General features: G+C 35.2%; 1 protein-coding gene across 2 annotated transcripts in view; it reads left to right on the forward strand.

The window, feature by feature from the left end:
• The window catches only part of LOC135225685 (PDF receptor-like), a 478,368-nt gene that overhangs the window by 419,585 nt on the left and 31,283 nt on the right, over nt 1-27,500 (forward strand). For both annotated transcript variants that reach the window (XM_064265032.1, XM_064265031.1), the window contains exon 8: nt 26,278-26,380. In XM_064265032.1, the coding sequence (XP_064121102.1) occupies nt 26,278-26,380 (103 nt within the window). The remainder of the gene's footprint in view (nt 1-26,277; nt 26,381-27,500) is intronic.

Below are 27,500 nucleotides of genomic sequence, written 5' to 3' on the forward strand. Positions count from 1 at the left end.
AGGGATAAGATCCTTGTGTGAAAGATTTCCACAGTGAAAATAGTGTAGCCTATTAACAGCAACCTTAGAGTAATTAAGTATCATTGAACTAGATAGCATAGTCTGAAAACCTCTTAGCAATCGTAAATTGAACATAGGTGGCCTGAGACGGTAAAAACAAGTACAAATACTTTTCGAGAGAATGATTGTTCAAAATCTGATACTATTGGAGGGAGCTAACAGTTCGACCACTAAGAGAGAGAGAGAGAGAGAGAGAGAGAGAGAGAGAGAGAGAGAGAGAGAGAGAGAGAGAATATATACCTAAAGAAAGCCAAATTAAAAAAAGAAAAATTCAAAAGGCAACTATCACTTTTTATAGATGAAACTTCGACATTCACTTATTTATTTAAAAGGCTTCAATGTAGTTTTTTTTTCTCCTTTTCTCAAGTAGTTCCTGTCTTTGTTGCTTCTGATTCACAAAGAAAGGAAGATATTGAATTTTGAGTCGACACACCTATCATTTAGTCTGTTATCGTTAAATGAAAAATAGGTTCGTGAATAATGGGACTACACAGTAGGTTCTTATTTAATAAATTTGCCGCCACCTACCGCCCCCCCCCCCCTTAACGGTATTGAATAAATAAAAACCCCATGTGTTCATCAAAGGGAGTTTTATGAAATTTTTCATCTGAATTGATAGAGCTTTATGCGATCATGAAACTGTATTATTATTATTAATGTTGTTGTTGCTGTTATTATTATACAATAAGATGCAACAGATATAGGCATCAGTTAATTTGCCAAATAAGTTTCCACAGGATACTGGCAGTGTAAAAGAATTAAACGGTAAAAAAAAAAAAAAAAAAATAATAATGAGATCAGCAGCTGTAAAACTTCATAAGAAGTAACAAGAGTTTCAAGATAACAGCAACATACATTAACCTTCTAAAACACTAAAATAAACCAACGCAGCATTAAAAGTTTGATGTTATTGTTTCCTGTGTTATACTGACACCAAAAAAAAAAGGTAATATGCATCCCTCCACATATGTAAAACAAGTAGCATGCATTAAACATACGAACATATTATGGCGTTTCATCAGCCAATGACGCACGCTAACCCTACTCATTCAAACACACACACTAGTTACTTTTAATGTGTAGAGAGGGAGCTAGATTAGCGAGCGTCGGCGGACTTTTCAATCCGACTGTACACTCACAGAGTGTCGGCGGAGTTTTGAATCCGACTGTACACTCACCAGATGAGGTAGTGGGGGTCCGTATTGAAATAGCTCTTATGAAAGGCGGCTAGGATGAATATTTTTCTCCCTTGATCTGTATCGTCAATATCACTGGTTGGGAAAGGAAACCAAGCGTGCGAGCAATTCCGTCCAGAGATTAAATATCCTGGGGGGCTTGTGGCTTCCAAGTAGGAAGGTATTTTAACAAAGATTGAACTAAAGATCTGAACCCGTGGCGCAAACGCTCTGGGGATTATGGATGCCTCGCAGGCAAAACCTACCGTTCTTTTTTTTATGTGACTAGAGCAGTGGTTCCCAAACTTTTTCCTGTCATTTCCCCCTGCACTCAGTTCAACCATCCAGATTTCCCCCTTCATGTGTATGAGGGAAAGAGTAGTTAAAACACACTGTGACTATTTACTCATTTATTTTTCAAATGTACAAATATACTGATAAACATTTAGTTACAGAGTAAAGTGGATAGAGAGCGATTTGTAACAACTAACCGCATAGCCATAGAGAGCGGTTAGTAACAAATAAAAAGACTTTTGTTTGCTCTTCTACTTTAGAATTGAATTATTGAGAAGGGTGATTTCTTTAGATAATAGGTAGTGTAATTATTTCACCCCTGGTAGCTTCAAATTTCCCCCAGTTTGGGAACCACTGAACTAGAGGAAAAAGGCATAGCCAAAGATGAGGGTTATGAATTGTTGTAAACGGTTTTACTCGGGTACTAAGTATTATGCAATAGAACTAGCATCTGAGCCCTTATTTAACGAGAGTGCAACGTCATACATAAGTGACTACACCACCTATTATTCTGTTTCCTGCTTTAAGGTTAACAGTAGCAAGAACTAGCCTATCGTTAGCGTGCAGTAGTATGTTATGTTGAAGGCCACCAGTCGTTCAACAGTTATGATTAAAATAAAAGAATTCTAAAGTTGGTCATATTGAAACAATATAAAGGTGAGTAACCTCTGACACTTTACACAGCAGAGCTTTGTAGTTAATCAAGTCAATTGCAACAACACTTAAATCGGTTTTGAAAAGTCTGGCGACAGATCACCTCAAAGAGACCCAGTAGGACATTATCCATATGCTATTACATTGGCTGTTAAGAGGAAAGCGCCAACTCTTGAATTACTTAAAAATCGTCTATTTTAGCATATTTTATATAAAACCCAAGAGATCAGATATTACTAGACTACTTTCAATTGCTACTTAAACCATCATAAAGGTTGTTAGGTAATTCTGCCGCGTACATTTTGGTTCCGAAATGAAAATACGACAAAATAACAATGCATCTATCTTCCTTACTCTATTTTTTTTACTTGAGAGCCTTATAAATAATGTTCCTTGAAGGAAAGGCAAATTTAGTAAGATGTCGTTCAGAACCATTGCTAAATTAATTTCTAAAATCACCATCTTCCTTAATACAATGAATTATCTGCAAACATTTATTTAGATATGGCAGTTATACTCACCCTTAATCTGGCTATTGAAAAAAGTTCTGTTTTCAAATAAATAGCCATAAAGACATTAAGTGAGTTAATGTAGAGTAATTCCACAATTCCCCCCCCCCCCCCCCCAACTACAAAAATCACGCTATGGGCCGAGTCTTGAGATTAAAGGTGACAGAAATTAATTACCTGAAGGTAACAAAAGAGTGGCCAACAAAAATTCTCGGTAAAGTGGATGGCATTGTTCTTATGATTTATTAGGCAATTTTTGCATTTTTTGAAGTCTGTCAAAGTCGCCTTTGGAAAAATATGAGAAAATCTGAAAAGGACAGAAAAGAATGCTTTCTGCAGCGGAGCATTAAGAACGTCTGTTCCTTCATTATCCATATACTATTCATAGGTTGATGTTGACTGAAATCGCAGTATACAAATTCATCATAAACCTAAAAACAAGTACGCAAAATTTAGATATTATTGATTAACCTCATTGGCCCCTGAAAGTAGCACAAACACAGGCAATATTTTGCATTATATAAAGGAATATTTGTAATTTTGCTTCACAATCTTCCGTGCCCTGCAAACTATTCCATGACGAGTCGCTCATGCTATTTATAATTATAGTCTAGCTTGAATTATCTTTTTTAATCTCTCTTTACAGGAAGAAACATGTCGAATTAATTTAATTTGAATTATTCATTTCCTTGACATTTAAATCCTTTCATCATATTTCCGACCTGCTTTTCCCTTTGCATATTCCATGTATATGGCCCTGAGATGAAATAAAACATTTTTTATTATTATTTGCTGGAAGACGACCTTCATTAATACAGGGTTTTTTTTTTTTCAAAGCACCAGAATTTATTTATTGTTTTTCCCTGAACAGCACTTCGTGCCAGAAGTATTCAGCAGTTATTTTGATGAAAAATTTCATTAGGTTCCTCAGTGATGTTATCACTCTGTTTTACGTCTGCAAACTCTTACATTTTTCCTTTTAGCAGAAAATTAATTTTCTATCGTATTTCTCATGAGAAATAATTAACCCTGCTCACTTATCTTAGGTGTCCTGTACCCAACATCAAAGATATGTCATGTGCAAGCCCTGCCCTCTGACCAGGTTGGACTAGAAAGCCAGTTGACATAATGTGTGTGTGTGTGTTTGTGTGTGTGTGTGTTTGCATGTATGTATGTATGTAGGTATATACATATACATATGTTTATTATATATATATATATATATATATATATATATATATATATATATATATATATAATGTGCGTCCGTGTGTGTATTATTGAGATGTGTGCATGTGTACGCACAATTTTTTTTTCTTTAAGTCTTAAGGACAAGACCTGTACCTAGAGAACTAAATCATTCTCTCGGTAAAAGACTACATTTGCAAATAGTTTTTCCCCTTTTCAAATAATCCCTCTTCCAAAGGTTATCAATAGTTAATGGAATTGGAGATGAGATCTTGAGTGAACCTTAACTTCTTTCTGGGAAACTGATCTCTAATTTTTTTTCTTTCGATTATATTGTTGGTTAGAGAGCGTATACTTATATTCTGGAGAAATATATGAATTGGTGGTGTTTTTCAGAATGCTGGTTTGGATGTTCATTTCAATTCACTCTGTTTTACTGGGATATTTTGGTCTGTCCTGAAATGGAAAACGTCCTTTTAATCCAGTTTCTGACAAAATGAGTTTGCACTCACAATGATATTGATATTTCCTACAGCAAAGTATCACCGAACGAAGTATGTAGAAAATACGCCGAAGTTTCTTCGGCGCAGTCGAGTTGTGTGTACAGCGTGTAATGCTGTATGAACCGCGGCCCATGAAACTTTCAGCCACGGCTCAGTGGTGACCTGTCCTATATCGTTGACGCATGATATTGGCTCAATTTAGCGTTAAATAAAATAAAAACTATTGAGGTTAGAGGGCTGCAATTTGGGATGTTTGATGATTGGAGTGTAGATGATCAACATACCAATTTTCAGCCCCCTAACCTAAATAGTTTTTAAGATCTGAGGGCGGCCAGAAAATGTGCGGACGGACAGACAAAGGCATCTCAGTAGTTTTCTTTTATAGAAAACTAGAAATTCTCCTTATAGAATAGACGATAGAGAAATAATAATAACAAGAGACGATAATGAGAAAATATTGTTTTTTATATTTTAGAGTTTTAGAGATTATTATTTTTTTATTTTAGAGTGTTAGCGGACTCTTATAAAGGCAGCCTTTTTTTTATGAAAGAGCCCAAGAAGAGTATTATACAAGGCATACAAAAATATTGCAACGAGAAAGAACAAAGATAAATGGAGTAGTTTTCCGTGAAGCACCCCAAAATTCAAGGTCATAGCTACAACACCGTTTCTTGGCCAAACAATTTACGTTACAGACATGGCAGATCAGCAGATGTTTTGTAAGGTTTACAAACAGAACCCCAGAGGTATCATTATAATGTAAGTAAAATCAGGAAGACAGCTCATTTTGTAAGTGCGACTGCCTGCGAGGAGATTGGTTTATTTGAAGATTCTCTCTTTTCTTTTCAATTTCGGACGTTTTTGTTTTGACCGAGTGACATTTTTGGGATGTTATACATGGGAAGAGATATCTTCTTCTTTTTCTACAAGCTGGTCCCTATTTGGGGTCTCTGTAATGGTTCTTCAACACATTCCTCCGTCTCCTTCGGTGTTATACATGGGAGGAGATATATTCGTATTTATATGACAGAGAGAGAGAGAGAGAGAGAGAGAAGAGAGAGAGAGAGAGAGAGAGAGAGAGAGAGAGAGCAACTTCTAAACTCATTATGTCATTTGTCTAATTGAAGAACAAGTTCAATACCATAAAAATCAACCATCTTTGCCAAAACTTGCGATTAGAAAAGTCATTCGTATAAAAGTATTTCAGACATTTGAACAAGACGATTACTTTGGAATGAGCTTTATAGATTTAAATATTATAAGGCCAAGTGAATTGAAATAAAGAGCCTTGGGACTCGCAAAAGGGAAATAGAAAAATGGAACCCCATCCTCAGCTGAAAAAGAGAATTGAAATTATATTTCGAGACCTGAAAAACTTTAATCAGTAGATTTACATTTCTCGGTACCTCTCGCGGGAACAGAAAGGACGTCTTGTCAAATAATAGTGAAGGACGACCCGGGATTTCTTAGAAACTTCCCAGCATAGAGAGAAATTAGTAAATTGGAAAGGGCTTTTTTTTTTTTTTTTATCTCTCGCTCTCTTAACGTGAAAGATCCTCTGAGGTGGACAACTTATCCTTTTGTTCTACTCTGACGCTTAATTGGATTGAGGGAAGATGACCTCGTACCGCCCCATCCCGGGAAGACAAAGAGGGATCTTGCGGCCGCGGGATGTTTAGGAGGAGAAGAAGAAGAAGATTTGAAAAGAGAATGAAATCTGGAGAAATGAAAAGCACAAGAGGATGCAAATTTTTAAAAGAAAAATACGAGAGGTTCTCAAGAAAGTTAAAAAAATAATACAGATGCTCTGAAGAAAAAGAAAAAGAAAAAGAAGAAGATATAAAGAGAGAATGAAATCTGGAGAAATGAAAAACACAAGACGCAAATTAAATGTTTGAAAGAAGAATACGAGACGTTCTCAAGAAAGGTAAAAAAAAAAAAGACAGATGCTCTGAAGAAGAAGAAGAAGAAGAAGAAGAAGAAGAAGAAGAAGAAGAAGAAGAAGAAGAGACTGGAGAGAAGAACACTACAAGATGCGAAAGTTTGGAAGAAAAATACGAGATGTTCTTATGAAGAAGAAGAAGTACAAGAAAAACAACAACAACAAACAACAACAAGCATAAAAAAAAAAATAAGGAATTAAGTTGCAGCACAAAAGGGCGAAGGGTAGGATGGCTCTAACAGTTTTCCCAGGTGGATATAACGTTGCTCCAATAAAAAGGACTTGGTTTTTTCCATCCCATTTTCTTCCCTTTTCCATTTTCTTGGATTACAAACGCTGTGATATTAGAAATATTTAGATGCGAATGTGATGAAGAAACTAAATATTTAAAATCTTCAATATAAATATGTATCTATATATGAAAGGAAAAAATGTAACATATTCACCTTCAGACATATATACAGTATATTATATGATATATATATATATATATATATATATATATATATATATATATATATATATGTATATATATATATATATATATATATATATATATTATATATATATATCTAATAAAAGGAGCCCATAAAAACACCAAAATGTAGAGAGAAAAGTACTATATTTCAGAGACTGCTGTCTCTCTCTTCAGTATATGAATGAGAAAAGTTTACAGAAAAGGTGGTATTTATACCAAGAGATTCGTCCACAAGTAAGCCAATTTAGGTTCACCCCGCTGATAATCTTCCTTTAATCTTCTTAAGCGTTTGGTTGAATGAAACACTGCGTCGACGATGTCTGATGTCCAATTCCCTTTTGAGATGTTCATTACCTGCTTCTCTTTTATTAAGGCCGATTCCATCATTTGACTCTTGTACCGGCAGTTGCTGCTATAAATTACACGTGACATATTCCAGTTATTCTATTCACAAAAGTACCAGTACAGGACGTTCTTCAGTTTTTAAGGGAAAAAAATTATCCCCCTATTCAGATCATTTCCTTTGGCACTTGACAAAATAATAAAGTTAGTTGAATTATGTGCATCTAATAACGTATTTTCATTCGGGGAATCATTCTACAAGCAAAATTCGGGTGTAGTATGGGTAGTCCTTTAAGTCCTGATTTAGCCAATCTGTACATGGAATACTTTGAAACTACAGTAATAAATGCAATAAAACCAAAAACATGCTGTGGATGAGATACGTGGATGACATACTAACATTTTGGGATAATAAGTGGCCGGTAATTTTAATGAATTCCTCTCAAAATTAAACGCATTAGTGCCCAGCATCAAATTTAAAGTTGAATGGGAAACAGACAACAAAATTCCTTTTCTTGATGTTTTAATAATCAGAGACACGACAGAATACAAATTTACCATATACAGAAAACCAACGTTCTCACTTTCATATATCACTACTTTAGCTATCATGACAATATCTATCAAGATAAGTTCTAGCTAGCACCTATTCTTAAGAGCCTTACGAATTTGTTCCCCAGATTTCCTGGAAAAAGAATTTTGAACTAATTCGCAAGCAACTCTCATCTTTAAAGTATCCTGACCATATAATTGAGAAAGCAATTCAAAAAAAGCAAACGTAATTTTCTACCGACCCCCTAAAGACAAGACCAGAGACACACCCAACAATAAATAAAATTCCCACCTGGAGACGATTAAGAGAGTAACTCACACCCTTGGGAAAATCCAACCCTTTTGCATTTACCTACCCAAATACCTTAGCCAAATCCTGATTAACGTCCAACAAAAGACATCGCCCAAAGACTCGGGGGTATATGAGATCCCATGCCAGGACTGTGACCAATCTTACATCGGATTTACAGGCAAACTCACTTCCCCAGAGATTAATACAACACAAACGGTCAGTTAGGTATGGACAACAGAACTCGGCTATTTTCAATCATATAAATGAACATAACCATAGAATAAACTGGAATATGTCACGTGTAATTTATAGCAGCAACTGCCGGTACAAGAGTCAAATGATGGAATCGGCCTTAATAAAAGAGAAGCAGGTAATGAACATCTCAAAAGGAATTGGACATCAGACATCGTCGACGCAGTGTTCATTCAACAACGCTTAGAAGATTTAAAGGAAGATTATCGCGGGGTGACCTAAATTGGCTTACTTGTGGACGAATCTCTTGGTATAAATACCACCTTTTCTGTAAACTTTTCTCATTCATATACCTGAAGAGAGACAGCAGTCTCTGAAATATAGTACTTTTCTCTCTACTTTTGGTGTTTTTATGGGCTCCTTTTATTAGATGGAATTCTGGTTGTTACGAACACCTTTACCATCATATATATATATATATATATATATATACATATATTATATATATATATATATATATATATATAATGTGTGTGTGTGTGGTGTGCGAAGCTAAATTTTCAGATTTTTCCGTTTATATGATTACTCGTTGGTGCTAAATTGAAATTATAGCTTTATATTTGTATAATCATGTATATTAAATAAGCAGACCATCAACTATTAACTGTCCTGAATTATGAGTAACTAAGCTTCTGATATAATCAGATTAAATGTAAAGGTTACATTCCACCCACCAATCTCATTGCTGGATCATTTAGACTAATTTCAGATATTTCTGGGCTCTCGAATTTGTGATTTTGAAGAAATAACATATGAGTTAAAACTCCATAGGTCGAAACGGACTAAACATATTCTCTTGTAAAGGTAACGTGGGAGAAAATTGTATATTTGACGATAGTTTTACATCTTTGATTGAAAAAATATTCATATCTCTCTCTATGCTACTCTCTCTCTCTCTCTCTCTCTCGTCTCTCTCTCGATCCATATAATAGAATATACGTATTAACACATAGCTACCGTAATTTTAGTCGGTTTGGGTTCTAATCTATTTAGCTTTCCACCAACATTTTATATATATATATATATATATATATATTTATATATATTATATATATATAATACATAATATATGTATATATATTATATATATATATAAATATATATCTAATATATATATATATATATATTGTATGCAGTATGCATATGTGTGTGTGTGAGTGTCTGTGTATGTTGGTGGAAAGCTAAATAGACTCACGTAAAGCCGTTGGTCCCGTTGCTGAATAACCACTGGTTACATGCAACGTAAAAACACCATACAAAGAAATAAATAGATTAAAACCTGAACCGAGTAAAATTAGCTATTATTATATATATATATATATATATATATATATATATATATATATATATATATATATATGTGTGTGTGTGTGTGTGTGTGTTTGCAATTTCTTTGTTCTATTTTAAGGAAATTCAATTTATAATACCTGTTATATAGAAAAGTAATTTTATGTCCTTTTCTTTGATCCTGACGGAGAAGCACACAGACAAACAGACGGACAGAGGAGAGAGAGAGAGAGAGAGAGAGAGAGAGAGAGAGAGAGAGAGAATTTTGTCGAGTAATTGGCATGAAGAGTAATATTAATTATGCAGATCTGCATGAAAATTTTTTTTCTCTAAATGCAAAAGTAGTTATTGTATTTTCAAGTAACTGAGCTGAAGCAAAATAGTCGAAGAATCGAACTGTAATTCAATTACTGTATATAAAAAGAAAGTATTTTTTTTTATTCTTATAAAATATTAAACAGTACAAAGCTGACATCCTTTTAATAAGTAGGGCAAGATTTAGCAGACTCTTAAACCATTCCACTGCAGTGACAGACACAGGTAAATGAAAGTGTCTATTTTTTAATCGTAAAAGAATTCCCCGGCCGGATAACAAATCCTTTCGTTGTAAAGCGTCGTCCTATTGGATTTGGGAGAATTACCAGGGTCCCCAGTCGAAGTAGACAGAGCTGGACCGTGGTCTTTTAAATCAGGAAAAACAAGGGGAGGAAGAAATGGATGCCGCGAGAGAAGTAACAGTTAGGAAAGAAATAAAAGATATAGAAATTGGGTAATTCATTGCCAAGTTGGTTATTATGGAATAGGGAAACATTAAGTTGAGTATTTTAGATATTATGAACATAAAGCATTCCCAATAATAGAAAACGGACATAAAACCAAGTGTATTATTCAACGGAGCAAAAAGATGATTCAGGAATTAGGAATATAAAACATAATAGAAAAGTGAAAACTGGCGTGAAAATATATGATTTATTATTGAAAATAAAGGACATACGATACATTATAATTAAAGCAGCAAAGGATTATACGAACGATTTTTATTATCATTATTATAAAACATCAACAACACATTGTCATCTTACGATATTAATGTAATGTGTTATTTTCTGACGTAGGAAATGACATTTAAATAGCATTCATAAAAAAAATACAGCAACTGAATCCTCGCGGGATTCAAGGCGAAATTTTTGATAGCTTTAGGCTTCTTCGTAGATTATTACAATAACATTTCAGATCAAAGGACTTATTTTGATATAACCACTACTTCCATGATTGCTGATTTATTGATTTTTTATATACTAGTGACGCTAAACAGGCATTCTCGTCTATTGCAACTTGATACATTTTTTAATCTGTTTTACCTTCATTATTATTGTTAAAAATTCTCTCTCTCTCTCTCTCTCTCTCTCTCTCTCTCTCTCTCTCTCCTGTGAAGATAGTTGCTTCAGTTACATTCCCCAGCATCTTTGACATTTTATATTTCGCTTAGGGGGTGTCACTGTTCTTCTCAGGAGAGTGACTGGGGATTAGACACTAATATCTGTCGATTTCAGTTATTCTTACATAGCTCCACCCCCCCCCCCACCTCCCCCCCCCCCCCCCCCCCCCCCCCCTCTGGTGCTAGTGATGTCTTATCCCAAGTAAGTCACACGTATACCAAGTTGGTTGAAATTACTCTGTGTGTTTTAGAGTTATGCTGGAACATACACACATACATCCATAAAATATATATATATATATATATATATATATATATGTGTGTGTGTGTGTGTGTGTGTGTGTGTATATATATATATATATATATATATATATATATATATATAGATATATATATAACAGAATTTCCAGAAATAGTGTGAAAAACTTTAAAAATCAAGTCTATATGGTATTTTTAATATTTACAGTCGTCACCGTTGTAATAAATAATATCAACCAATTTTCTGTATGATATATTATAGTACAACTGCCATGACAATGAGATTATACTATTTAATTATGAACTACAAAAAGAACAGCGAAGTAAACTATATTGTTAACAATATACACGTGTGAGAGCGCACTCGGTTCCATAAACCTTCTATTGTAGACAAACTTCCAAAAAAAATTTATTGTAGGAATCTTCATCCCCGCTGGGCTTCAAAGTTAATTTGTCTAAAACCTCCGGAACCGTAAAGTCATATCTTTACGCTTGCTCCACATTTAGTACAAGATACAAAAGGAAATCTTTTCGTGAGAGAAAAGAATGAGGACCATAGATCCCAGAACGTTTCCCAGTGCGAAGTGAAGTAATTCCGAGGAAAAAAAAACGTTTTGCTCCTGAGAAGTTCTCCTAAGCTGGATAACACACATCGTCTAAGTTCTTCTTTAAGCTTGATTGGATTGGCTGGAATTATATCAGTCGAGGTTCAGATTACCCGGGATTTTGTGTTGGAAAGATTTTGGGCAAAGAGATAAATTAGCCCCCAGATTTAAAAAAAAAAAAAAGGATACGCGTTTGGTGTAAAAAGGAATTTCACGATAACCGAGAGCAATTCACATCTTCGACGATCGAGAAGTGTGATATGTTCTGCAAAAATAATAAAAATGGAAGAAATAGCTTTTGACGGTAGTATAATATAACAGTACTCCTTTTAAATGTTTTGAATGTTTACAATTGATTGAATGATTAGCTGATTATGGCTACTGAAACTGGCGTCACTTGTTTACAGTTCAAAAAGGGCAAGGCCTTCAGTGTCTTATTCCAGAACTACAGTGAACTGTTTTAATATAAAATTTCAAACAAAATACTTGTATATTTAATGGAAACTCACTAGAATGGCGTTTGCGTTCTCTTACTTATTAAAGTACACGTGAAGCATTAAATACGACAATGATGAGGAGTCGTACATTAATAAATGTTGGTTTAGACTCTAGACTTAATGCAAGTGCTATAAGCGGAAAGAACACCATTATTTTTTTTCGACATAATGTATGAGTTATTTTATTACTTCGTATGAATACTTTTGGAACAGTCGTTTCCTATGTCTTGCTTAAAACATTGTCCTTCGGTTCATTAAATCATGCATTACCACCAGCTTCTCATTTTGATTTATGCAACAGTAAGTACCGAAATTCTTAATACATTATTCCCCACAAATTAGATATTTATATCTCTCCTTTTACACATTTATGATTAAGAAGTCAATTAAATAACCAGTAAGGTGAACAGATAAAAAATAAAGAATATCATAAATATCATAGATATTCTTAACCCTCCTTTCACTACATTTATGATTAATACGTCAATTAAATAACCAATTAAGGTGAACAGATCAAAAGTAAAGAATATCATAAACCCCAATTCAGATTCTTGATTCCCAAAACTCGACAGGAAATCTTGCATTAAAGATTCTCCCCAGCTTAGACCCCCGAGGACCATCAATATTGAATGGGATTTGAAATGAAAACTTGACAGGAATAATAGAGTAGAATGGACTTCTCTAAGGATTTATACCTTAAAATTGTGTAATTTATTTTTACCATATTGCTACGCTTTTGAGTAGACATAATATTGTTTTTCAACTAAATATGTAAAATTTTATATAATATATATATATATATATATATATATATATATATATATATATCCTATATATATATATATATATAAGTCATATCACATTTCCGTGATTCATATACATATATCGAGCTACAATGTCCTGTAATATCTAATTCGCTCTACCTCGGAATTAATATATTTTCATATATGCTGAACCGAAGGGGAATTTTTTTCTCGATAATAGACTTCCCTGGACCAGGGCTCGAACCCATAGATCCTTTCAAATCCAGGAACGCCAGTGTAGCTTTTACCTCTCGCGGTGTTGTAGTAGGTAAAAGCTTCACTGACGTTCCTGGATTTGAAAGGATCCATGGGTTCGCGCCCTGGTCCAGGCAAGTCTATTATCGAGAAAAAAAAGAAATTCCCCTTCGATTAAGCATATAAGAAAATATATTAATTCCGAGGTAGAGCGAATTAGATATTAAAGGAAATTGTAGCTCGATATATATATACATATATATATATATATATATATAATATATATATATATATATACATATACATATATATAAACATACATACATATGTATATATATATAAATATATAGATAGATAGTATAAAGACAGATAGATCAGGATAGCTAGTAGGACAAAGATCTTTTGTAGCTGAAGGAAGCTACTGCATAATTCATAAAACTATACGACGTGGAGAGGAGAGAAGAGAGAGAGAGAGAGAGAGAGAGGAGAGAGAGAGAGAGAGGAGAGATGATATAACGTCCTGGAGAAGCATTTTAAGAGAGGGGAGAGACAAGCTAAGGGGTGCCAACAGAAAGGGAGGATATCATTAGGGAGTGGACCTGGAATGTCATGTGAAGAAATTAGGGAGTGGACACGGGATGTCAGTATGAAGACATTAGGAGTGGACACTAGATGGCATTGTGAAGAGAGGTTTGGGAGGGAATAAGGACCGGCGGCCTTTGAGATGAGAATTATTTCGCGAGGGGAATCGGAATGTAGAATCACAAAGGGATTTCATAATAATAATAGCATCAAATAAAATAAATAATAATAATAATAATAATAATAATAATAGCATGAGTCTTGAAATGGAGAAACAAATCCAAGGTTATTGATGGGTGCATGTATATATATATATATATATATATTATATATATATATATATATATATATATATATATATATATGATAATAAATCTCTAATGAGAGCATACGGGGAATCTGTTGCATTCCCCTTTACAATCTCAAGAAGGGCACACGAACAGATTCCCGAAAGTTCTCTCTCTAGCGGTTTATTTTTAAATATATATTTACCCATACATAAACTGTGGATATGTTGCTCCAATAATTAAAATAATAATAATAATAATAATAATAATAATAATAATAATAATAATAATAATAACATTGTTAAAAAGAATGGCAGAATCTAGCGAGTGATTGGCCAGCTATATATTGTTTTTTCTATTTTCCTTACAATTCGCTTCTCAGGCTCAGCGATGTTTCTGAGTAACTGGCCATATTCATATTGGGAATTTTCAAAAAATTATAAATGCTGAAGGTAATCTTTTATTAGAACGGGATATCAGGTCCAGGTCAAGCAGGGGTCGTCGTCAGTGCCGGTATTATTCCGTAGGCGTAGTTCAGTTCGGGGCCGGGGTCGTCTTCGGTTTAAGGGCTGGTATTGGTGCTGGTATAGCTGGTATCACGTGACGTTTCGATCTTCTCTCAGGTCATCTTCGGACGAGTCGTTTGAAAAGACTGTAGCAAGAAAGTCTGTGGGGCGGTATTTATAGCCGGTCTTGGACGAAGTCGTGGATCTTGCCTTTAAGGTCTCGGGGATTCTCTCGTGCGAGCGCCACAGTAGTGTGCCTGGGGATGAACGACAGGAATTCCGTCCGTAGCAGGAATCCTGTCATCCCGTGGCGGCTCCTGATTATCTGGTATTGTCGGGGAGTTGTTCGCTGCTCTCCGGGCCGCGGTGGGAAGGAGAAACGTTTCTTGGGTGATGTTAAGATTTGGTCTCTACTTGCCTATATGGAGGGCTTCTAGGAGGCGCAGACGTCTGGGATCCGTTGTCTGGTCTATTATTTCGATATTAGGAATAATATCATTTCTCTTTATCCGTTTGTTATGAGCAGTCCTTGCGTGGTTGAAGATGGCTCCTTGAGCGTGGCAGGAGATTCGCTTGGAGAAACGCATGGAGGTCATACCGACGTATTTGCCGAGGCATCCTCGGACGGGGCATGTGTAACAGTAGACCACACTCGTCTTCTTCAAGGGATCCTGCATGTGCGCCGAAGGGTTGTTTCTCATCACCAGGCTGCTCGTCTTCGTTTTATAATTTATAATTAACTTAATATTTTTGTTAAGCTTTTCTACAAGGGGCACTTCCACCGGAGGTACAAGGAGGACGAACAAGCCCTCAAAAAGATTATCAACGAAAACGTCAGCCCCGCCGACCCAGACAAAAATATTAAGTTAATTATATATTATAAAACGAAGAAGACGAGCAGCCTGGTGATCAGAAACAACCCTTCGGCGCCCCTGCAGGATCCCTTGAAGAAGACGAGGGTCTACTGTTACACATGCCCCGTCCGAGGATGCCTCGGCAAATACGTCGGTATGACCTCCATGCGTTTCTCCAAGCGAATCTCCTGCCACGCTCAAGAAGGAGCCATCTTCAACCACGCCAGGACTGCTCATAACAAACGGATAAAGAGAAATGATATTATTCCTAATATCGACCAGACAACGAATCACCGACGTCTGCGCCTCCTAGAAGCCATCCATATAGGCAAGGAGAAACCAGATCTTAACATCACCCAAGAAACGTTTCTCCTTCCACTGCCGCCCGGAGAGCAGCGAACGACCCCCCGACAATTCCAGATAATCAGGAGCCCCACGGGATGACAGGATTCCTGCTACGGACAGAATTCCTGTCGTCCATCCCCAGCACACTACTGTGGCGTTCGCACGAGAGAATCTCCGAAACCTTTGAGGCCGAGGTCGCACGACTTCGTTTCTTGACCGGCCCGACCAATGAAAATGCAACTCTAGGTCCGAGCCGCTATAAATCCACCCCGCAGACTTTCTTGCTACAGTCTTTTCAAACGACTCGTCCGAAGATGACCTGCGGGAAGGTCGAAACGTCACGTGATACCAGCTATACCAGCACTAATACCAACCCTTAAACCGAAGACGACCCCGGCCCCGAACTGAACTATGCCTGCGGAATAATACCGGCACTGACGACGACCCCTGCTTGACCTGGACCTGATATCCTGTTCTAATAAAAGATTACCTTCAGCATTTATAATTTTTTGAAAATTCCCAATATGAATATTGGCCAGTTACTCAGAAACATCGCTGAGCCTGAGAAGCGAATTGTAAGGAAAATAGAAAAAACAATATATAAAATCAACTCGCTTAATTCTGCCATTCTTTTTAACAGTATTTGCCTAAAAGAGGGTCTTCTACCAAAATAATAATAATAATAATAATAATAATAATAATAATAATAATAATAATAATAAATAATGCGAGTCATAAAACGGGTGAATAAATCCACAATGATGTTATTGTTAAAATATATATACGTATAAGTGATATGTATATATATATATACATATACGTATATATATAATATATATATATATATATATATATATACACACACACACACATATATATATATATATATATATATATATATATATATATATATATATATATATATAACGAGAGCTTTCAGTCCTCGCTCGATTTTCCCTATCAGTCTCTTTATCAGATTGATAATGTTCTCGTAAACTGCTTTTTATACGTATATGAATAATAAATATTTACTCTGACATTGCGCATTTATTCACCAATAGTAATAATAATCAAAACCTAAGTTTGCACAGGACAGAGATTTATTTGAATTTAAGAAGAATGTGAAATGGTTAATAAGTGACGTAGATTATTTCCCGGGTAGCGAGTTGTAATTATCCTGGAATCCATTGTTTTTTTTTAAAGAAATTATGAGAACCATTACATTTTACCTGCTTTTTATCCGCACGGCCAAAAGAATTCCGACCATTAGACTTTATTAAGGATTCATTCGCTGCAATTGAATTAGGAATTTTTTTGGAGAGTATAAAAGGACGACGGAGGGTGACCGGGAGAGAGATTTATTTGTTTTATGCCGAGGAATTATTAAAACATTCGTTTTTTGTAATATGGCTCCGAGATGAACCATTCTTTTGAAATGAAGTAAACTCAACCGTCAAAATTCCTTGCCATTCTTTTGTTTGATCTTGTTTTTGAGGGTTCGTCCACCCTGCAGTAAAACATGCCATGAGAACCCTACGGCAGCGTATTGTACACACATCAAAAACAGGTTTAATACAAGTCAACGACAGAGCTTCGTGCGATTGTGCAGCGTTTGCTTAAGACTCGTTTGCCACTATGGGTCGTCGCCTTGTTTTCAACCTGTTTGTAATATGTATGCGATATGTTACCGTGTGTGTTCATGAAATGCTTTGCGGGAGAGACAACACATCCAAGGTCTATAAGATATATCATTACTTATCTGCCCATGCTGGACGGTTAATAGAACCGAGTTAAGTTTCCACGAGCTCAGATTATCTTTTAGAAATACTTTGAAGTATGCCACAGAGCATAAAATAGATAGAAGAATATGAGCATTTTAAATCAACACTGACAACGATAAACTGAATATAAAAATAAATTCCTGCCTTATCTCGAGATTGACCTCAACACCACAATGTGTAGTTGAAACTGTTTGCAAAGACAAACACCGCAGTTACTAATGTCTTCGTATACGTTCGCTAGAAATGATTTCTTCCCTTTTTAGTCTTGATACATAGTTATCTTTCATGTGGAAATCTCACCTACATAGTAATTAGTTTCCATGTCATACACGTTAACTGTCGATTATTTTGCAAGTACCTTATACTGAATTAGGACACCCTAGAATAATGGATAACAAAGGGAATAAGAGGACTAATTCCGTGGTATGAAACCTTTTTCTGCATCGGCCCAAAACAACGTCTAATAAATAATGGACAGAACACCGGATGCACTTAGCTAAGAAATCTGTTGCAAACACCAGCACGAAAACGAGAAATCGTGGGAGTGCCTTTTAAAAGGCCAAAGAAAGTCATTTACGCCATTTGTGTGTCATCATGAGAGAGATACATTCACTGTCAGACCTAAATCGAGGCCATTAGAGTGCAGTTTGGGTACAAGGATCCAAGAACATAAAACCGAAAGTAACTTTTGTCATGAAGGAGAATAGAGAACCGAGATTTTGGGCAAGATTACCTTGATTTAGAGCACTTCCTTGTCAAGGAGCATAAAATCAGTCAGAGAGACGAGCGAAGAACTTTGAAAAGGTTCAAGAATTTAATGAATTGCAAATTTTCTCATTATGTCTCTGTTGATTAGCGGCGGTGAAAATTAAATATATTTGCCGTCTCGTCGCGTTAGGAGATTATAGAAAAGTGTTTATTTTCATTTACTTTTATCGGGTTTTAGAAACTAATTTGAATATTAATAATGACCTCCTTGATTTTGAAAGACAGGTAATGTTTATATAAGGGAATTTGCTCTTGTTCTTGAGAGCTGAATATAAATAGAAGATAAGATTTGTCACCCCCCCCCAAAAAAAAAAAAAAATGCTTATGTATCAAAATAACCTCGACTGTGGCTAATTCGTAATCGACCTCCGACATCTAGGTATGACCTCGAATTGACCTCATTCTCGATATCGTTGTTATGCGTGACCGCTATGAGGTCTCTATCTCAAAGGTTACGGTTAAGGTAAATGTTTTAAACTTAGGGCTGGACTGACAAACAATTGCTAGACGCCCTGGACGTTAAGAAGGGAGATAAAAATTCAGCAAAGAAATTAGCTCGTGCAGCTTTAGTGATAGGATATTTTATGCGTTTTATTACTATGGAAAATTATTTGTATTAAAACAAACAATTTTATTTCCGGAACGCTCTGAGGGTATAAATATTTATGTATTCATCATGGAAAAGGAAAACTATTAGCTTTGAAAAATAAATTTGTTGTAAGCATTAAATGAACATTTTTTTTTTTTTTACAAAAAGACTAGGTATATTTTGATATTCATAGTAGCAATTTTCATATAAATGCTAATGCTATTATGGCAGCTACTATCGTGCCACGCAGCACTTTTTCAGTATTCAGTAGCTTTTCCTAACCTTAAGGCAAAGGTTCAGAAATAAATAGCAAAACGTCCTCCTTTTGCGAGCGCATGTGTGTGCGTGTGTGTGCGCGCGCACGTATATGTGTGCGCGTGTATGTATGAAACGCATAGGTTAATCACATATGCGTAGATCTATTACGCCTAAATAGACTATAGAGAGGAGGTCTAGGTATATAAATGGGCTTGATATTATTCTGCAAACAGTTATCTTTAAAGATTGTCATACGATTTGCTCTGGATATTTATATTGGAAATTTGCAAGCTCGACAGCAGTAGTAATTATTTTTATTGTTGTCAAGCTAATAAATACGTCACATTTTACGTAAGCTCTGCACGTTAATGCTCTTATTTCAGCGTTCTTTTTTTATTCTTGGAAATTGCAAATGAATCGGCGCATATTGGTAGTTTATTGAAGACTTTTTTTTTTACTTCTATAATCCTTTTTTTATCGCATAAATATCTTAATTTTACCTGAATTTTATCTTTTAAAAAAATGTCTTGTGTTCCTCAACCCCGATCAGTTACTTTCATTTCTTTCGTATAAAGTATCTTCAAGTTTGTTTTCCTGTTACATAAAAGATGAACGTTTTCCCTTTCCTTTTCCTTCCTTTCTACCTGAAGCTTCAGATGATCTCCCTCTACATTTTTGTTTTCACAAAATACGAGAGAAGTAGATGCCTGCTTTTTCTCTCTCTCTCTTTCTTCTGCAATGGCGAGTGACATAATTCTCCCTAAATCCAATTAAACTTCAGAAAACGAGTTATTGGAAAATACCTCCTTATGGAAATGGTATTAAAGAACAAAGTCATTCATTGCTTTATTTTCGACCCAGATATTTTAGAGGTCTTTCTTTGTCCATTTAAACTTATTCTTTGTTTTTCTTTTACTTTATTATCGTTAGATGGGGCATAAATCGAAAGTTCATGACTTTACGATTCTGGAAGTTTATATACCCTTTGGAGAAGTTTGATTAAAAGTTGGAATACTTTTGAATTTTTATGCCCTCTCGCTTTGTGAGGTCCTAATATGCCAACCCTCGTTCATATGACATGTCATTATATAATACTGATGCCATAAAAGTACTTACAATCGATGCAGTCACCGACGGTAATGTTGAAAACTGCCAGCGTACATAATGATTTACCTAAAATTTTTACCACTGTTAAATAAAACAAAACCATAGGTATATGTATAGCTCTCTCTCTCTCTCTCTCTCTCTCTCTCTCTCTCTCTCTCTCTCTCTCTCTCTCTCTCTGTGCTTGTTTTTCAGTCACGGCCATTTTTCAAACATGTTTTACAAAAAAGCGTCTTGTAAACGTAACGTTGTTTATTTATTTTCTTTAATAACTCGGTAGCAATGCAATATGTTCTCGAATTAGCTCTGCAAAGCTCTTCAAGAGACAACTTCCTTTAGAAAATCAAATAGGGAATGTTCCCAAACCTGTTGATATAGTTTTTTATTTTTTTTCCTTTAGTAAAATAAATTGGATCGTCCAGAGTGCTTTCTTGAAGTTCCTTACGGAATTTTGAGGCAAGCACTCGGAAGCAAATTGCAGACTCTCACAATAATGTGCCAAAGAAGGGTAAACGACTAGGCCTACCCCGAAGTAAATAACATGGCACGGCTTTAAAGTTGTCAGTGCGATAAACGAAATCTCTTCCTAAGAAAAGCAAGACGTCTCAGGAATTGTGACACACATTGGAAATATGTCACCAACGACTTCTAGAAGCGCGCGCACACACCTGAAGTATGTCACTTCAAAATTACGATCAAAGAAACTGTGAATTTTCTCCTAGGGATTAGTAATGCTGACATCATGCACAGGACTCTAGGAAACGAATCTTGCGAGCAGGAAACATATAAGAGAATTGCAGTTCAAATGGCACGTGAGAATTCAAAGGAACCCGACAAAAACAAGTCTTAATCGTCTTCTGGTCAGGGCACAGTGTCTTAAGGATCCGTGATTTTGAAAGTGATGTTTTGATCAGGGCTTAGTGATTGCAAAATTGCCTTCCCGGTGTGAGGATGATTGAGTGAAAATGATGTTTTCATTGGCGTCAAAATTCGATGTGATTTTTCTTTCAAACGTTTTGTGCTTGTAAAAGGACCGCCTCTGTCGTTATACATATGAATGATCTGCCGATGCTGATTAATTGGAGTCGGCTTATTTTATTAATTGAGTTTTGCGGGAAGTGTCGAGGGAAAGAGGAGGTCGGTAACTTCAAAGGTTGGCGTCGGGTTCTACGATTTTTTTTTTTTCCTTACTCAGTTCATAAGTTTCTTGAATGTAACGTTTTCTGGGTGAACTGTTCTGCTTATAAGGGAGCTTTTCATGAGCAGAAAAACCAAACGAAAGTAATTTTAGACACCCAACTGAACCTCAATAAAAATAAGATAATAAATAAAAAAAAGCTATGTTCTTGAAGCTTGGTTAGGCTTTCGAGTGAGCGTTCAGGAATCTCACTGGAAAGACCGGGTTCGGTACCGTGGTGAGTCAGAAATGTATTTTTGTGAAACACGTTTCCATGTGTTTATTTCCATACACGCGCGCGCGCGCCCACACACACACACACACACACACACACACATATATATATATATATATATATATATACACTTAATAAAATCACAGCAGGTACACGTGACTTCATTATATAAGCCAAGGAAAATGACAGGCAGAAGATCATTGCCAAGCGCTTTCCCGTGTTTATTCACACATCGTCGGGGCACAAATGAGATACAGTTTGGAAAGAAGGTTACAATATAAACAAAAGATCAAGAATCTTCTTCTTCTTCCCAGCTTTTTCCCATTTTTATAGTGGGGTCGCCGTTTCGGATGAGCCGTTTCCATCTATTTCTATCTTGCGCTTCTGCCTCATCAATTCCCTTCTCATGTAAGTCTCCTCTCACACAGTCCTTCCATCTCTGTCTTGGTCTCCCTCTTTTTCTTCTTCCTTGCACCTCCACCCCCATAGTATGTCTCCCAGCGTAGTCCTCATCTCTCCTCAACAGGTGTCCATACCATCTCAGCCTCCCCTCCTGCACTTTCTTTGATACTTCCACCACCTTAGTTGACCCCCTTATGTAGTCATTTCTGATCCTATCCACTCTTGTCACCCAGACATCCACCTAAGCATTCTCATTTCTGCCACATCCATCTTCTTCTGCTCTGCTTTTCTCATGCTTGCTGTTTCTGTACCATACAGCATTGCTGTTCTTACCACCGTCTTGTGAAATTTTCCTTTTAACCTAAGCGGCACTCTTTTGTCACAAAGAACTCCCGAGGCCGCTCTCCAGTTGTTCCAGCCTGCCTGTACCCGATGTTTTTACTTCTTCTTCCATACTTCCTCCAGCGTTAACAAAAGATCCCAAATACTTAAACTTATCAACTCTCTTAATTTGCTCTCCACCAAGCTGAATACTTTCTCTATCATCCCCCTCAGTGGTGGTACACATATATTCTGTCTTGGATCTATGTATTCTCGTTCCTTTGTTCTCCAGTACTTGTCTCCATCTTTCCAATTTCACTTCCAGATCTTCCCTGCTCTCTGCACACAGAACAATATCATCCGCATACAATATGTTCCATGGTACTGTCTCCCTTACTTCCTCTATTATAACATCCATCACTATGTTAAAGATAAATGGGCTCAGAGCCGACCCCTGGTGTAATCCTACTCTCACCTCAAAACCTTCTGTCTCCCCAACACTGCTCCTCACTCCTCACTCAAGAATACCAGGTGGTTAATCGTCGAAAGTGTGAAAAAAAAAAGAGATAATCCCGGATAATCCGGGATCACTCAGGCAGTCACAAACTGAAACCATAAACTTAGCCATAAGCATGTATGAAACTGAATATATTAATTTTGTTGCTTATATTTATCAACAACTTCTTTCATTTTGAAGGCACCGAGTTTAAACAAACCAAGACTCAAGTTTAGAACAATTCCATTATTTGACTTAATAAAACAAGATTCAGTGATGTTCCTTTCAACTGTGTCGCTACACGGGACTATAATAGGACGATCTAATCTCTCATATGGAGCTAAATTGTTCAAGTTAATCAGAAATTCCTGGAGTTCACGAAAATCCCTTCTATCAAATTTACCGCAGAAGAAAGAAATGGTAATTTGAATTTTCTTGATGTCAAAGTCCATAGATATGATAAGAATTTCACCTTCGAAAATCAACTAGCATTGCCTCTTTTGTTCATTATTATCCCAATCACCATTAAAATATAAAATCTCAGTTTTTTCTGGGATGTTCCTAAAAGATCTACTTGTCTGTAGTCCGCAGTTTATTGATGTTGAGGTTAAAACTCTGTATGATATTGCCTTGAAAGTTAAATACCCAAGGACTTTGTAGATGTAGCATTTAAAAGATCTAGGAAAAAATTTTATTCAAGTAATAACAAACTTGAATTTAGTAAGCATAATATTCTCAAATTAGCGTATGATGAGAGATTTTTAGGAATTCATAGAATATTACAGCTTTTCAATATAAATGTTTCCAGTACTTTTAATGTCAGGAGTTTCGTAATGAAAAAATTCTCCTAAAGATGTTTCTGGCTGCATATTTGAAATTCCTTATAAAAAGTGTAAGATATATTACGGACAAACTGGAAAATCACTTTCACAACGAATCACAAACACCAATATTCTGTGAGAACTGGACAACAATCGAATGCATTATTCGTCCATATGAGAGATCTAAATCATCCTATTAACTGGAGTCAAGCAAGATCCTTAATCCCATGTAATGAGACATTTAAAAGGAATATCATTGAATCTTGTTTTATTAAGTCACATAATGTAAGTGTTCGAAATCTAAGTCTTGGTTTGTTTAAACTCGATGCCTTCATAATTAAAGAATTTTTAGATAAATATAAGCAACAAAACTAATATATTCAGTTTCATGATTTTTTTTTTCAGTTTGTGACCGCCTGAGTAATCCCGGATTATCCGGGATTATCTCTTTATTTTTCACACTTTTGACGATTAACTATCTGGTATTTTTTATCTTTTTGTTTACATTGTAACCTTCTTTCCAACTGTATCTCATTTATGAATAAACACTTGAAAGTGCTGTGTACTGATTTCCTGCCTGGTGCGTGTGCATGTATGTATATGTATGCATGTATATGCGTATTCGTTTGTGTGCATCTCTGTATTATTTTATATTACTATAATATTTATAATGCCGGTACTTTCATATTAATTGAATTTATTGAAATATTTATGATTAGTGTCTTTGCGAATAAATCCAGCGATGTTGCTGTAAAGCAAACGATGACATTTCTCTGACTAGTGGACGTTACACACGATAAATGAATGAAGGCCGAATAAACAGCGTAAAAAAATTAATTAAATGCCTATTTATTCCCCAGTGTAAAATTATCGATTTATATTCTTACAATATTATGAAGATTGCTCTTTAATCATCATACGTAAACGGAGAAAATCGATAAGAAACATTAGAAACAGCAAATATCCCACGATACCCAATTCCATTCGTTCGGTCAATCGGTCTCTTCATTGAATTGCCATAAAACCGAAGCCAGACCATTAAAACGAACCAGCGAACTGCGCAGTAGTGCTCGTTTGGGATTAGACGTGACCTCATGCGTTATGAGAGAGGGCCAGATGACCTCGGTAAGTCAGGGTCATCGTTTTTGGCAAAGGAGGCACCTGCGTCTGAGTTGGTGTTCCTTGTAGGATATAACGCGGTCATAGGTCATCACTAATGGCGGGACATGGGAAGTGCAGTACAGACAACGGGTCATTTACAGTTGCGGAACGTACCCAGAGATTCATGGATAAGCGCTCACGTACTAAAGCATACATACGTACTGCAGTCATAGCCATAAACGTGAGCCTTTACATAATTGCCACAAGCAGCAAGACGTGTACATTTGCGATACGACAATAACACACAAAGACACACACACACACACACACACACACACATATATATATATATATATATATATATATATATATATATATATATAAACATATATCATTATAATTACAATTATAAACACTTTGACTCGTGATTCTTTTATCACACATTTCCACAGTTGAAAAATAAGGTCCTGACTGGTTTTGACTTTATTTCCAAGCCAGTGACGAAGGAAATGCAGTCGCAGCCAGTCAGAACTTACACCCAGTCTCTTATTTTTCACCTATGGTAATGTTTGATATATACATATACATATATATACTGTATATATATATATATATATATTATATATATATATATATATATATATATATGTATTTATGTATGTATATATAGATATATACACATATACATACATACATATATATATATATATATATATATATATATATATATATATATATATATATATATATATATATATGACCACCAAAAAAGCCACATGCCGTCGGCACACAAGCCCATTTAAAATTTTCATTGGTATGTAAATATGTTTCTGGAAAAACGTCTGTTTAATGTGTATATATATACACAAATATATTTTATTATATATATATATATATATATATATATATATATATATATATATATATATATTGTGTGTTTGTTTTTACCATCGTATGCAAATAGCGAACGTCAACGCCATAATTAGCTTAGTACCCTCACCTTGCATAAGTTTATTTCTAATTTCGACTAAAATTTATCTAGTTTAACATTTTTTAATCTTTTGTAAATTTGTACGTGAAATGAATCTTGTTGTATAACGATTTTTCTTAACTTCATAGGAGGTCAAAGACACAGAGGAGAAAGTACCGAAACTTTCCAGAGTTGTATGACAGAGAATTCTTGACATTTTACTCGTTAAATGTCAGATTCAATAATCAGGCCGAATGCGTGAAAGAAAAGCGTATTTAACTTAATGCATAAATTACATTAACTTGTCCTGCTATAGCTGTGATCAGTGCATTCATTTTATCAATTTCTTTTTACAGCCTGTCCTTTGTGAGGCGTCGTACGTTCTTCTAGAGTACGCACGTACAGCCATGTTTATGTGGATGTTCATAGAGGGTTTGTACCTGCACAATAAAATTACAGGTAAGAACTTAACTGTTTCTCATATTTATATCGTTTTCCTATTCACCAGTTATTGTGTACAGTCTAAAATAGTAATACTCATCTCAATATTGAAAAAGTAACCCACAAAATTATTGTGTATAACGTGTTTATTTATAAGTATTTACATTTTATTTTACTCAACACTCGAGTACTTTCAGGCCCTATCTGTGGCCCTTTTTCAAGAGATCTGTAGGTTGTCAGCCTGGGTCAAGGCCCAGCGGTCTTCTCTGGGTTCCTTTTTCAATCTTAAGAAGAAAACTGAAAAGTTTTTGTTTGGTTGATTCATCCCAATGTCCTTATGTATTTTTCCACCCGCACATACGTAGAATTATAGGTGAAAACTTCCTGTTTCTCATATTTATATCGTTAACTTGTTGACCCAATGCATTATTTTGTACGTTTGGGGATAGCAATATTCGCCGTAAAACCGTATGTGTTTCTGGCTAAGTCTAATATTAGGACAGCTCTCGATGCATTGTAATTAATGAATATTTATTCCTGTGAGGGGAAAACAAAACTCAAATGAATTATTTAAAAGGTCGCATTTCCTTTTTTTGTAAAATTTGTAAAACATTAGTGTGTTACAAGGGAAGTTTTAATTTTGCACTATTTTTGAGTTAGATAAAACAAGGTGTTTTTATCGGTTTCTTTGTTTTCTTCTTCTTCTTTTGGTTTAGAAGTGAATATTGCTTTAGAATTAGAGAAATTAAGCGAACTGAAGTATCTAGTTATTATAAAAATGTATAGGTGAAGTCTGTAAATAACGCTTAGTTTAATCGTAATATAAGTAAAACGGCCAAACTCCTTAGTTTAATGGTAATATCAATAAAAGGGCCAAACTCTTATTTTAATAGTAATATCAATAAAATGGCCAAACTCTTATTTTAATAGTAATATAAGTAAAATGGCCAAACTCTAAGTGTAATAGTAAGATAAGTAAAAGTGGCCAAACTTAGTTTATTATTAAATATAAGTTAAATGGCCAAACTATTATATTAAACATAAGTAAAATGGCCAAACTATAATATTAAATATAAGTAAAATGGCCAAACTATTATATTATTAATAATAATATAAGTAAAAGTGGCCAAACTCATAG

The sequence above is a fragment of the Macrobrachium nipponense genome, chromosome 13, assembly GCF_015104395.2.
Source record: "Macrobrachium nipponense isolate FS-2020 chromosome 13, ASM1510439v2, whole genome shotgun sequence".
NCBI lineage: Eukaryota > Metazoa > Arthropoda > Malacostraca > Decapoda > Palaemonidae > Macrobrachium > Macrobrachium nipponense.